At 33.9% G+C, this 14,383-nt stretch overlaps 3 protein-coding genes across 18 annotated transcripts in view; 2 read left to right on the top strand and 1 right to left on the bottom strand.

The window, feature by feature from the left end:
- The window catches only part of LOC129793612 (potassium voltage-gated channel subfamily KQT member 1), a 151,115-nt gene extending 142,231 nt beyond the window's left edge, over positions 1-8,884 (top strand). For all 16 annotated transcript variants that reach the window (XM_055833750.1, XM_055833756.1, XM_055833749.1 and 13 more), the window contains 2 exons: positions 2,693-2,886; positions 3,976-8,884. In XM_055833750.1, the coding sequence (XP_055689725.1) occupies positions 2,693-2,886; positions 3,976-4,137 (356 nt within the window). In that variant the 3' untranslated portion in view covers positions 4,138-8,884. The remainder of the gene's footprint in view (positions 1-2,692; positions 2,887-3,975) is intronic.
- A 1,108-nt stretch (positions 8,885-9,992) lies between these two features.
- Positions 9,993-12,479, top strand: LOC129793610 (dolichyl-diphosphooligosaccharide--protein glycosyltransferase subunit 2). The gene is made up of 2 exons (XM_055833741.1): positions 9,993-10,144; positions 10,433-12,479. The coding sequence occupies exons 1-2, from the start codon at positions 10,132-10,134 to the stop codon at positions 12,316-12,318; spliced, it is 1,899 nt and encodes a 632-aa protein (XP_055689716.1). The 5' UTR covers positions 9,993-10,131; the 3' UTR covers positions 12,319-12,479.
- A 2-nt stretch (positions 12,480-12,481) lies between these two features.
- On the bottom strand, positions 12,482-14,139 carry LOC129793611 (unconventional prefoldin RPB5 interactor-like protein). The gene has a single exon (XM_055833742.1). It carries the CDS (start codon positions 13,981-13,983, stop codon positions 12,532-12,534), a length of 1,452 nt encoding a protein of 483 aa, XP_055689717.1. The 5' UTR covers positions 13,984-14,139; the 3' UTR covers positions 12,482-12,531.
- Positions 14,140-14,383: the final 244 nt, after the last annotated feature.

The raw sequence follows: 14,383 nt of genomic DNA, 5'->3' as shown, positions 1-14,383 counted from the left end.
AAAATTAAATTTGTTGCAAAATGTAATATTACATTATGTACAAAAAAAACACACAACACATACTATTTGAGATAAAAAAAAATCAATTTTAAATAGGAAATAATTTAATATTAATTGAGGTAAATTGACATGTTAATATATTGATAGAACCTAATTATGATTTTAATGCTTTTCACACACATTCACTGCATATTGAAAATAAATTGAATAATTATTGATAGCGTGATTTTACAGTGATACCTCGTAGTATAACGTCCTCCTATTTTGTTCAAAATAATACATGTCTGCTAGCTTTAAAATATTCTTTTAAATCTTTCAAGTCGAAATTATGGCTTTTTCGCGACGTTTTTAACAGAGAAAATAAACTAGACTGAAACTAAAATCAACATTTTCTACATCACGAAAAAGTCCTAAAGTGAAACTGAAAATTAGAGAACGTAATATTGCTGCGAGGTACTACTGTATTATTAATTTATTTATTCAATTTATCAAGAACACTCTGCTAGAAAATATGGAAATTTTATTTATTTCATTTTACAATTAAACTTTAAGAATAGGGAAATTTTGGAATATATTTTACATATTTTATATTTTTTTCTGTAACATAATTCATTTTAAAAACAAAACAGAATAAATTTTTACATAGAAAAGAAATTTAAAAAATTAAACCTACCAATAAAACAAAAAGAAATCGCATAAAATTAAACGAATTTAACATAAAACTTAAGAAATTATTACAGGATTCGAACTCACAAATATGGCTTAACACACTGACGACGGGTAAAATACTTCCCAAAGGTTTTTTACGCGACATGTAACAATTAGTCACTGGCGTCCAGAAATGTTACCCGGTGGGACCATGGTGTTCTTATGTTCTTCGCACGTTATCAGAAAATATTTATTTGAGAGAATACTCACTTAAGTGAAACACAAATATTCTTTTAATATAAAATAATCAAAAACAAAACAATAAAAAAAAGAATAATATTCAAATTAAAATACAATTTAAATTTCAAAAATCTTTCTTTAAGATTTCACTAACTGTTGTATGTTGAACATCAAATTCAAGCTCACAGAACAGTCAGAGGAATAGTTTAAATGGTATGATATTGGTGAAGAGAATTTTTTGCACATATTTGGCATTTTTTTCTCATTCCAACATAACCGCACTTTTATATTTACGTGGGAAAAAGTCAGATTTATGGGATAATTTCAGTGAAAATCTCTCAGACGAGTTTCCTTTATTCTATTAAACATTATGTAGCATTTTTTTACCACAAAAAATAAATTGAGGTTATGTAAGAGGAAAATTTTCTTTTCGCAAAATATATAACCTAACTCACCTAAAGTTTTAAGCGATGAAGATTTTCCGCTACAAAACACTTAAAATTAAATTTAAATGTAAATTTTTAGCTAGAAGTTAATCAGTAGCATAAAGGCAAACTTCTGGAAGCTTTTCTATAATTCTATAATTCTCACTATTTTTCGGGCACGAGAAAAAAATTTGGTTATGTTGAAGCGAGAAAATATGCTAGATATGTCAAAAAAGATGCTTCGCCATCCGTTCTGAACCATTTTGAAAATTTTCTAGCTATTATATCACTTTATATTAAATAAAAATAAATGATAACGTCAACAAGCAGGTTGACCTTTTTATTCTAAAAATTCTGAAAACTTCATAATTCATGTATTTAGCTAATATCTACTCTGTTATAGAGTAATTTTAAAAAATCTAGAATATTCTAAATAATCTGCTATTTCTTGTTTTTTTTTTAAGTTTTGAAAATTTTATTTCCCCTGACATGATATTTTTCATATTTTTTCCTTCATAGTATAATAATATCCAGAATGTTCTATTGTTCTATTCGTTCTATTGTAAATATCAAGATTGATAGAATATTCTAGATAATTCCATTTTCTTGTCACAACTAATTTGAAATCTTTTAAATGCTGATTCTAAATCATTTCAGAAATTTAATAAATAATAAATTTATTAATCATATATGAACACCTTACGAGTCAGCAATCAAAATTGGCTGAAAAAATGTTGGAGAAGTTTTCCTACCGGGTAAATGTCAAACGCAAAAAGAGTGGCAAATTGTTACAGCGTACAGAATTGAGAACTGTCAGTGGACGCCGATGTGCGTCAAGCCGTCCTGGATGTGTTAAATAAAATGGCGCGCTTTTCAAAATTTAGCAATTAGTGAATAATCTCATTTTGCACCGCATTATCATCCCGAATTTATTGCAAATAAATTTCTCTGTGAAAATCTGCTACCTACTGTTGCTTCTGTAATCTTCACGAAAAGTATACAAAATAATATCATTATAAATAAATTATATATATGCCTCTGTAAATTTCAATGTATCTTAAGCAAATTGCAATTTATCTAGTTTATTTTTTATCATTATTTATTTTTTAAGTAACTCCATTCCACTAAAATCAGTAAAAAAAAAAACAAAAAAATCGTTTTGTAATGCAACACGCATTGTTTTCCGCAAGTAAAAAAATCAATTGCCATAAAATTATTTATTTTTTTATTGATCTTTCATTCTTAAAGAAAAGGAATCTTTCCTGATTTTTTTTGTTGAAATTCAAGATAAAAATTTTGAAGATTTTTGTAAATTTCATTTGTAACACATTTCTTTGCATTTCTTTTCTTTTCTCCTTGCTCTGTGTGTGCCTTTTCAGTCATCATGATGGACGAGGAGATTGAGGACTTGGAGGAGGAGGACCTGGATATTGAGGGTGAACTGGATCCGGATTCACCGCCATGGGATATGTATGACGTGGATACGGGGGATATGGATCTGGACACGGAGGAAACAGCCCTTCTGAGGAGCAAGGCGGCAAATACGGAGATTATTGTTACGCCTATTAGTCCTGTAAGTATGAGAGCTTTTACATTCAAAATATTACAGCAGGAGAAAATAAGAAATTTCTGAGCCTAATTGAAATTCTTAAAATTACTTTTTTATCCCAAGTCTCCCCTAAAGCATCGCCCATTGAAGTTTTTCTATGATTTTTAATATTTTTCCTTTCATCTATAATCCTTACAAATTAGTGATTTAGAATAGAACATGCGGCGTTAGGAGTCTGCTATTGATAATCAAGCAGCCCCCGTCAATTTTTCCCTTGAGCATAATTATCCTTTTCCTATAATTATTAACCTATCCATTCACTCTCAGTTCTTTAGCGCGTTCTCTCCCTATATCCTTTCATTTTAGCTCCCGCATTCCAATTATCCTTTCTATGCATCTTCTTCTCCTTCAAATTACTAACATTTTCCCATCTATCCTCTGCCATGTTATTCCTCTAATTATTATTCAACCAAGAATAAAATGAAAATTGGTACGAGGGTGAAATGCAAAATTGAACTTATTAACCCAAATATGTCCATTGAGATTATATTTTTAACATGTCATGGGGGCGATTGCACTCATTCTATGGTTTAATGCATAAAAATGCATAAAGCTCTTTTATTTCTCACTCAATTCAGTTGGAATTTCTGAAAAGGAATGAAAGGGGTTAATTTAAATTGAATATTAAACACATCTCGGTTCGTTTGCATTGAATTTTAATAAACGTTGGTCGCGTAGAAAAATATTTCTGTGTATAATACTGATCCTTAATATGTTAAAAGAGCTGAAAATTGGGTAAAATGAGGCTGATATCTTATTTAATTTGCTAAATTAATTATTCTCAAGCTTATCAACCTTTTTCAGAAATCACCCAGATTCTCATTTGTTCTTATCAAAATTTATTCTAAAAGTTCTAGAACTTTTCTAACGTTTTTCAAAATTCAAAAATCTCAACAAACGTAGAAAGATTAAAAAATTAATCTAAAATCACCAACAAAATAATTCCGAAGATAAGGAAAATGTTCTTAATAATAATTTCAAGAACCTTTAATGAATCTTTTGTATAATTCTAATCAATTAATCTTTCCCCATTTTTTTCACTTGGCACAAAAGGTTGCGTCTTCGCAGAATATCTCAAGAATGGAAGCTGAAGAGCATGCGAGAGCAATTGGAGGTAGCGGAGAATTCAGCGGTGGTGCTCAATCATCCAGGATGGACCTTCTGAAGCCCGAAATGGCCCAAAGTCATCGACTTCTCAACACAGATGACGTATGAGATTGGCTTTCACTTGTGTATTATTCAATAATTCCCTTCCATCACCATCACGCCACTCTATTCTTGTTTTCCTTCCACTTTCGCAAAGCGTTCTCTCCCCTGCCCCCCTCCACAAACACACCAAATCCCCTTAGGCCATGTGCATATGTATATTAATTATTTTAATACAATATACATATAGATATTATGACAGAGAAAATTCATTTAATAATAAATTAATAACCTTTTGGGTGAAATCTCAATTCTTCCTCGTAAGATTAACACTCTCTGCAGAGAATTTAGTCAACGACCCAGACAACACATACTCTACACCCCCATTTGACCCTCGTGCAAAATAAATGGAATTACTGATGCGAAATAAATTTTCTACGAGGAATTAAAGAAAATGGAAAATTTATAATTATACAATTAAAATTAGGAAATTATATAAAAAATTGAAGAGGAAAATTCGGCTATTAGTAGAATTTTACAATGAAGAAAAGCGAGAAGAAAAATTAAATCTCTTTGTTTTAAGCAAGGATATTCATCGAATATTTGATTTTTTTTGAAAAATCTTTAATTTTTTAATAGAAAAATATTCTCTTTTTTTCAAAATATTGGGGATGATTCATTTGAAAATATTTTCTTTCTGTTTGCAAGGATAAAAGCTTTTCTTTTATAGCACCAAATGTGTCTCAGCTAAAAGGTCAAGAACTGTCAAATCTTGCAATTCATATTCACAGAATAGACGAAAGAAGACCTATAAAACCACAAGTTTTAAGAGAAGAAAATATTTCCTAGAGAATCAATCCCCTTTTATTCTTTCTAATTCGTTAAAAACAAATAAATTTGTTAAAAATTGTGAATACTGCAAATACATATCGTTTTTATGGTAAAAAAAAGAATATTAATATTGTTATATTATTTTTAAAAAGAAATATTTTTAAAAAATGTTGATATTTTCCCTATAAATCCTTCTTTTAAACAAAACTCAGTTTTTTAATAGGAAAATGAAATGCGAAGAAATAAATGCGCGGATGCAAAAAAAAAGTCTTAAAAGTGATATAAAAAATATAGGAAATAACTCTATGAAGAAGAAATGAAACTGTAGGGATTGCTTTGTTGGGAAATTTTCATTTATTTTGTTAAACAAATATCTTCTGCTTTAGATAAAAATTAATATAAAAAAAGAAAAATTTATTCTATAGAATTAATTCGCGCGTTGAATATAAAAAAAATTGATAGAATCATCGAGATTTTATCTAATAAAGAAATATAAATAAAATGTCACTGAAGAATTAAAAAATATATATACAATAAAGTATAAACTTAAGGTTAAAAAAGCGAAAAAATACAAAATAAAACTTAATTTTACTTGAAATTAAAAATTTCACACAAAAGGCGAATATAGTGAAAAGAAAGAAAAAAGTTTAATAGACTGTTTTAAAATATATAAAAAGAATTATATATATTAAATTAGATGAGAGAAAAAACAAATTGTTCTTGTAGAAATATATATAGGTACTAAACGAGTGAGGTCTTCAATGAATGGAATATCAAATACAAAAAAATGAAAAACTAAAAATAAACTCATTTGCTTTTCCACTTTTCTATTGCAAGAACTGACTGTAGTAAGAAAAAAATGTATTTGCATCTCAAAGACATTTAAACTGAAAGAACAATGACAAAAAAAATCTCTTCTATAGTATTCTAAAGAAAAAAAAGGTTTTTGAAAGAAAAATTCAAAAAATTTCCGTAGAATTTTGAGTTTGTAAAAAATATAAATAAATAAACAAATGAAAAGGATAAAAAATATTAATTTACACAATTAATAAAAAGAAAACATTTAAAAGTGAATGATAACCTTATTATGAAAAAGGGATCACAAAATGGTACAAGAGCTTTACGAAGAACAAAATAAATATTAATTACTATATTACCTAATTCATTATATAGTAAAAAAAAATAAAAAAAACATTTCTATTAAATAAAAATTTAGTCAGATTCAAAATCATTATAAAATAAAGTAAAAGTCAAAATGGCTTTCCCATAGATTTATTAGAAAGGTTTCTTTTAAATAGATTTTTAGAATTTTATTAATCAGTTGTAAAAAAGCTTCTTGCAACAGTAATTATCCTATCTGCTGTAGAAATCCCTATTTTGATACGATAATTGTTGTTGCAAGCTGCAATTGCAAGCACGGGCGAATTGGTCGTATTAAAAAAAAAACAAAGTCTTCAATTCAAAATTAAATAGAATTGATTAGAATGTAAAAAATTAAAAGAATTGTTTGATTCCTAAAAAAAGATTTTTTTTCAAAAATTTTTTAAACAAATATTCATCTTAGAAATGTAACCTATTCACCCCGTAATTAGTAATATTTTCAACGCAAGCACAAGAACTTATAGCTAAAGAGAAGAATTTTCTTGGAGCTTTCATGCTATGAGAAAACGTTCAAAAAAATTAATCAAAAACGCAAACGAAATCAATTTGAATTAACGCTTCAAAAGTTTTTAAAGATCACTTTTTTAACTCAACGATTTAAAACACTTAAAATGAATAAAATTTAGCACAAAATATTCCCAAAAAAAATCAAAGAAAACATTATCAAAAGAATTCTCTTTAAAGAAAAAAAATTCTCAGCAAAAGTGAAAACTCCGCACAGCTTTAATGGACGCACCAAAGCAAAGGTCAAACAGAAGCTAAAAAGCGCTGTCCAATTGTAAAAGTCGACCTACAAAAAGCAATTAGCCCCAAGAAAATTCCCTTCTTCTTTGTAGAAAAAGACGAGAGAGGGAAAAAAAGAAGAAAAATTACCCCGCAAATTACAAGAAGAAAAGAATAGAAAAGAGTTGTAATCAAAAATGTACAGCAAAGTCGTTCAATTTGCCATAGAAAAATATTTTATACATTTACCTTTGTTTCGGGAGGGGGTGCTGTACGGGGGTGAGGGGGAAATGGTATGTTGTATAGCAAAATGAACCTAATCAAATAAATGTATATAATATGGTTGGGAGGCATGAAATGAGAACATTTCAATTCCCCAAGTAAAGAAATGTTTCATTTTTTCAATATTTGGTTTGCTCGATAATTGCCTCTAATCAATTCAATTTTTAATTTAAAAAAAAATCTTCGGACCGATTTTGATAAGTAAGAATAATTCTGAATTGAAATTTTCATTGTTCTGTTTTTTTTAACGGTCAAACGGTTTTCTAGTGATTCAAAAGGGGATTTTGATGGATAAACCCTTACAGATCCGATGATTTTGCAAAATAAGTCAAATCTTATTTGATTCTTTGATCTAAATCATCTAAATCGAATGGCCAAGTGTTTAAGTCTTTAAACTGAAATATTTCCTAGAAAATCTATAATTTTCTTAGAGTTAAAACCTTTTAATGCTTCTAGAATAAATTTTTTTAATAGGCAATTTAGAAAGTTTGAAATAAGATAAATGGATGAAAACTAAATGATAAAAAAATTCACAAAGAACATTTTCTTCCAAGAAATCCAACATTTGAAATGAAAACTTTGTGAAATTCTTCTTTCATTCCTCCCAACTCATGCCATTCAATTTTTTTGTGAAGTAGTGAAAAAAAAGGTTCCATAGACGACAAAGAGCAGAAAAAAGTAAAAGGACGAGGAAAAGGAGTTAAAGGACAAAGGAGGAAGGTGTAGTGAACTTCCTAAACGCGCCATTTTTCCTCTCTTTATTTGCCCATTGTTTTTCTTCCATTTATTGCGCCATCGAATAATTCTTTATTCTTTCACTTTAGAATATTAAATAAATATTACATATAGGACGCAACAGAAAGGGGATAAAGAGGGAAATAAATCAGCAAATATAATGTAGATAAAATAAAATATATATTTTTATGGTGCTGTAAAAAAAATTACGCAAATTGTAACGATAAATTCTATTAAATTGCCATAAAGTTAAATCTCGACGTTTATTATTAATTTTTATTCCCAAAACGGAATGAAAACAAAAATCCAATAAATTATTCACTTTCCACAAATTGACAAATAAAAAATGAATTCTATAAATTTAAATTAATTTCTTTTTCTTTTAAAATAAATCTATATATTTGTACCTATAATTAATTCAAAGCAACTTTGCACTGAAGCTTCAGTGAATAGTACTTATATAATCAACCAATGAACACTCGTTTTGAATTTAGTCAGCCAATCAGAGAGAACCTTTAATTCTTCTTCTTATTCATTGATATTTCAACACGGAAACTTTAGTCTTGATTCAGTGCAAAGTTCCTTTGAATTGAGTATTAATTTCCTCTATTAAATGCATAAAGAAAGATTAAAAAAAAAAAGAATATAATATTGTACAAAAAAAATCAATGAACCAATTAACTCAAATGTGATAAATTTAATTTCATCTGAATTTTAATAAGTGATTTGAATAGTTGAAAAAAATCGCACTTTAAATTTTTCTGCTAATTTCCAATCAATTTCATTATCTTTTTCTTCAACACAAAAAATCCCCAAAAAAGGGATTTTTCTCTTAACAAAAAAATCACCTTCAAATAAAAAGCCAAAAGTAGAACAAAAAATATTTTATTGTAAAAAAATAGAAGAAATTTGATTTTGTAAAAAGATTTCTTTGAAAAAAATCGCATGTGATTTGATCGGTGATTGCTAAATGAAAAAGAAAAAAATAGTTTTTAAAAAATATGTAAAAAATTTCTTTATTAGGCAGATTATAAAAAAAGAAATAAATTAAAAGCGAACGAAATAAAAAATTCATTTACTCGAATTTTTGCTTAATTATGCCAGTTTCAGTCTAAACAAAAAATAATAATATTTACTAAATTTAAATAAAAAATTATCTAAAAGATGAAAATATATTAATAGAAAAAAAATGTAAAAAGGAAATTTATAAAAAATATATATATAAATATGACGAGATAGATAATAAAAATTATTGATTTTAAAAAATGTTTGAAGTGTTTTCTTTTTCTTAAAATGGTGTACTTGCAATTTTCTGCCTTGTTTCTTTGTTTTTTTTAATCATTTTTAGCTACCTGAGGATCAAAAGGACCTAAAGAATTGTCGAAAGCTCTGGAAATATTTTTAAATTCACTGTATTTAATAAAATGTTCTTCTGTTTATATATTTCGCATTTTTTTTCTTAATTCTTTAGATTTTTTTATTTCTTATTTTCTGTTAAATTTATCTGTTATAGCCAAAAGAAAAGATTTAACACTTGGAGGATCGAGATTTCTAACCTATAATTCTACAATTTTGAAGTAATAAAACTCCCCTATATACACAGATATGGAATTTATCGCGATATATTAAATAGATTTTAATTCTGTAGCGATTGAAAAATGCCGAATTGGCCAGTTTGTCCAGCAAAATCCTCCAGGGTTACAATGGTGCTCTTGCAATTTTCTATCTTGTTTCTTAGTCATTTTTAGCTGCTTGAAGAACTGAGAAGCAAAAGGGTCGAAAGCTCTAGAAATATTTTTAAATTCTCTGTATTTAATAAAATGTTCTTTTGTTTTTATCTTTTGCATTTTTCGTTATTCTTTAGATTTTTTTTTGTTTGTATTTTCTAGTAAAATCAAGGAAAGATTTTATTTGTCTCTTCTGGTAATTTTTAAAGATTTCTTTAAGATTCCTAACCTCAAATCTTGAAAAATTAAAGAAAAATACCTTCAAATGAATTAATTCAACATTTCTACGTACCTACGCTCCAAGAGATTAAAAATATCTAACTTTTTGCTCTTAAAAAATCTATTCTTCCTTAAAAATAAAGAAAATGCAAGAAAAACAAGAAAACTGATAAAAATAAAAACTTTTCGTCGGCTAAATCAAGAGACTTTGTATTTGCTTGTACTGAATTCTTATAAGAACATTTTATAGAATACGCTAATTGAGTCAACGTTATTGACGTGTCGTTTTTGTGTTTGTGGAGATTTTTGGAGGAGGACAAGTCTGCATTTTCCTGCATTTTCCCTGTGAATTTCCACCGGAACTCGAGATCTCCACACCTCAGCGATGCGGCAAATATGTAAGGATTCCCCTGAAATCCCTTCACTGCCCCTGAAACTTCCGGTTTATTGATTTTTTGGGGGTGAAAAATGTTGCCGGGTGGGGTGGCAGAAAAACTCGCCGGTTTTTCACAATTTCCTCCCTCACGTGATGCTTTCCCATTGAAATTTTGGCCATAAGTGGTTCAAGGGAAAGAAAATCTTTAGTTTTGGGCTAAGATTTGAGAGCTGAAGTCAAGATTTGTGTAAAAAGTCCTACCCTGGAGAACATAACCTCAAATTTTAAAGGGAAATTTTCTCTCCGGCAGATTGCCTTCTGTTCCTAATCCTGCATTTGTGGTGCTGTGCCGCTGATCGAACAACCAACAGCTACCTCAGTCCAACAGATGAGCGCCTCCAGCGGGTATTCCTGGATGGTGTAAAGTCCTCAGACCTACAAACAATCTACTATTCAGTCCTCAATTACGGCTCCCGGCTGTCCAGTGCTGAGAAGGAAGCTCTCTGCTCACGCGTAAAGTCTCTGCACGCTGAATCGAAGCTCAATGAATTTGAGAAGAATTTCTACTTGATTGGCATTCATGCTGAGCTCAAATGCAGCACCCCCGTGCCCTCGAGCATCATCTCCACTCTCGAGGGTGCCCTGGCCAAGGATGCCACCACAGCTCCTGAGGTTTACTTCAACTTCTACGCCGCTAAAGCTGCTGGGATTGCCCTCGATGATGCTGCCAAGTTGCGTGCTGTTAAAAATCTCCAGGCAATCCTCAAAAAGGATGACTCCCTGTCAAATCTCGGGCATGCCTTTGCTGTGGCAGCTGAAGCTGGTGGGAATGGTGTGTTGATCCTGGATCGCGTTGAAGATGCCATCGCACAGGCTGATGAAGTTGACGGGAAGATGTTACAATTCGAAGGGGGGCTCAGTATCACAGCTCTCGTCCTCAGTGGGGCCCTGAAGCTCACAGCTGCCCAGAAGAAGCCACATCCCATCACCCCGGTGCAGGCTACAAAATTCGCCACTTACTTCCTGTCCAGGCGCTCAGTGCAGACGGCAAAGGGAGCTCATGTCCTCCTGGACGCACTGACAACGCTGAATCAGCAGAAGGGGATTGCTCCCATCTGCGTACAGGTTATTGGGAATGGGCAGCTCCAACCGGAGGATCTTCAGGTGAATTTCCGTGTTGTTGATCTCCTTGGGAATGCCGTCTCACCGGCTCTGGACAGCATTACTGCTTCTGTCACAGCTAAGCCAGGAAGTACTTCCGTGGCCAAGGATGTGAAGCTGACGCTCAAGGGCTCGGACAAGACAGTCTTTGCGTTGGATTTGAAACAAGCAAAACCCGGACGTGGGCTGTACGTTGCCGATCTCACCGCGGGAACCTTCAAGCAGACAGTTGAACTGAAGATTCTCGGACGTGTCAAAGTGGCCAGCCTGGAGGTGGGAATTGGGGATTCAGACAGTAGTTCAGCCGTTAAGAAGCAATCAGTGACGTACCCAGATAAACTCTCATCATCTCTGAGTGCGGATTCCCAACAAAAGGTCGTCATGAAGGTATCCCTCGTGGATGAGGTGTCCGGAAAGCCAATTTCCGTCCATCAGGCTTTCGTGCGCTTCGAGAATGCCCAGACGGGTGAGGAGATTGTCTTTGTGGCCGAGCAGGACACGAGTAAAGCCTACAAGTTTGACATGGATGTCGGAGCGAGGAGTAGTGACTTCTCCCACACTTCCGGGAAGTACCAAATGGAGCTCATTGTGGGTGATGCTTCACTCTCAAACAGCTTCCGTTGGCACGTGGCGAATATTAACCTGAAATTCCCACAAGACGGGAGCCCAGCTGCTGCCCAGGAATCCGTGTACAAGCCCAAGAAGGAGATTGTTCATCAATTCCGTGCCCCTGAGAAGCGTCCAGCACGATTTGTTTCGGATCTCTTCACGGGGATCTGCTGCATTCCCCTGCTGATTCTCTTCATCCTGTGGATTCGTCTGCGTGTCAACATTTCCAATTTCCCCTTCTCCCTCTCAGCCATTGGGTTCCACGTTGGCCTGGGTGCCATCCTTTTCCTCTTCTTTGTCTTTTGGGTACAGCTGGACATGTTTACCACCATCCGGTACCTCCTGCCCCTCGCACTCTTCACCTTCCTCTGCGGGAATCGCCTCCTACGATCACTGGCGGCTAAGAGAACTGCCCACGAGAAGTGAGGGAGAACCCTCCGAGGGGAAAATTTACAGAAAACATTCACAGCGCCCCCAGAATTCAGTGGATGGCGCGCAACCCAGTCGAGTCTCCGAGGCTCTGGCCTTTTTAACACCATTTTCAGGGCGGGGGGAAGATGAATAAAGAACAATGAGTTGAAAAACAATCTTCTGACCAACTTTTTTCTTTATTTTCTTGCAAAAAAAATTCTCCGGAAGCTAGGATTTCCCCTCCCGGGCAGCCCTGAAGCGACTCACTGTACGTTTTGAGGCTTTTGTGGCTTCTTCAGGGGTTCCTGGCTCTTCCCCACGTGGTTTCCGCTCAATAATTTCCCCAAGGATGGAGGAATGATCAACAGAGATAACTTCCTTGAGACGACGTCGATTTGTTGACAGTTTTGGTGGATCCGCTGCTGGGAGATGAATTTCCCGCTCAACAGCTTCCTTATTCTTCAAAATTGACTTTGGCACACATTCCGGGGATTCCAGGCAGTTCCCAAAGACACGATAAATGTCAGCAGGACTCGTAATCTCTGCTACTTCTTCCGGATTCTCAGTTTTCGGTGGGCAGAAGATGGCAGGAGTGTGGATGACTTCCAGATGCAGCGTAAGGTCAGGATTGAGTTTGTTTTCAGGGGGCAGCTGTCGGGAGGCTCTGCACGGGGCTTCGTGAACCTCAATTAGCTGAATTGAGTCTTGATCAGAGAATGTCAGAGACTTCCTTTTGATCCGGAGAATTTCTCCAGAAGGAACTTCTTCTGTTGCTTGTGGGGGATTTTTTGATGCTTCACCTTTTGAAGGATCATCTGATGATGCTTTTCCAGAAGATTCCTTTGCTTGTCCTTGTCCTGGAGGCTCTTTTTGTGCTTCTTTTCCTGGTCGTTCTTCTGTTGATTCTTCTCGAGAAAGAATTCCTGGGAATTCTTTCGTTGCTTCACCTTCCGGAGGCTTTTCTCCTGCTTCTTTTCCAGGAAACTCTTTCACAGCTTCATCTACAGGAAAATCTTTTATTTCATCACTTAAACTCTTTTCTTTTTCATCCCCCAATGGCTCTCCTCCTGCTCCATCATTGACCGGCTTTTCCTCCTCATCTTCATCGGCAAACATTTCTTCAATCTGCTGAATCAGTTCTTGTTCTTCCAATCTCTCAAAGTACAGCGCCAGACTCTCTTCTTCGTCAAAGATCCCGGCTTTCCTTAGTTCAGCTTCATGCTGTTTGTGCCTCCTCACACTCTCCCGGTGTCGCACTCGCCATTCCTTCTCCTTCTCCTCATCGTACTCCTCGATAATCTCCTGCTGTGTCTCATCTGAGAAGGCATTCTGTGGCAGCTCCTGGCGATTGAGAAGCAACTCCCGTTCAGTTTCCAACGCTCTCAGGTGTTCACTGGCAACTTCCACGCGTGCCTGGAGGATCTCATGTGCCTTCTGGACGGTGCACTTTGAGAAGATCCCATTGTAGTGCGTTACCAGAACTTCATTTGTGTGGTAGAGGTGACCAGGAAGGAGAGCTTTATTCCCAATTGGCACCATTATCTCCACTTCCAGGTGCTTCTGGAACTTGTGGAGATTCTCAATTGCCTGCACTTGATCCCCACGGAATGCTGTCCATCTGTTGAACTCCTCTGCATTCTTCTGCAGTCCCTCCTGCAGGCTCCACTGCCGGATATCCATTTATTTGCTTCCGGAAGTAAACAATGTGGTTCACTTGAGAGAAGCCAGATATCTCCCCCGTGTGCAAGAGTGAGAAGGGAATACAAAACACATGTAGTTGTCTCACTCGCACCGGGCAATTTGACAAGAAAATCGGTGAAAAGCCCCTTGGACGAGATTATGGCGTTCAAAAATCACGGGAAGTTTTTGATTTTCACCAAATAAATGCCCAAAACGCACTTCCTGCACGCTGTGGATTGTGTCTGTGTCAAGAGTGGACTCCAGGGAATTTGAATTATACAAAATTTCCAATAAGAGTGTGAAAAGTGCATGAAAATTGTGGGAAAGAAGTTGCGATACTTCCTCTCAAGTTTACCGCGTCGATTTGAGAAAATTGCAAAAATCCCTGATTTAGAGGAGT

The sequence above is a fragment of the Lutzomyia longipalpis genome, chromosome 3 (genome assembly GCF_024334085.1).
Source record: "Lutzomyia longipalpis isolate SR_M1_2022 chromosome 3, ASM2433408v1".
Lineage (NCBI taxonomy): Eukaryota > Metazoa > Arthropoda > Insecta > Diptera > Psychodidae > Lutzomyia > Lutzomyia longipalpis.
The sequence above is the reverse complement of the archived record's forward strand: the minus strand, read 5'-3'. Positions and strand labels throughout refer to the sequence as shown.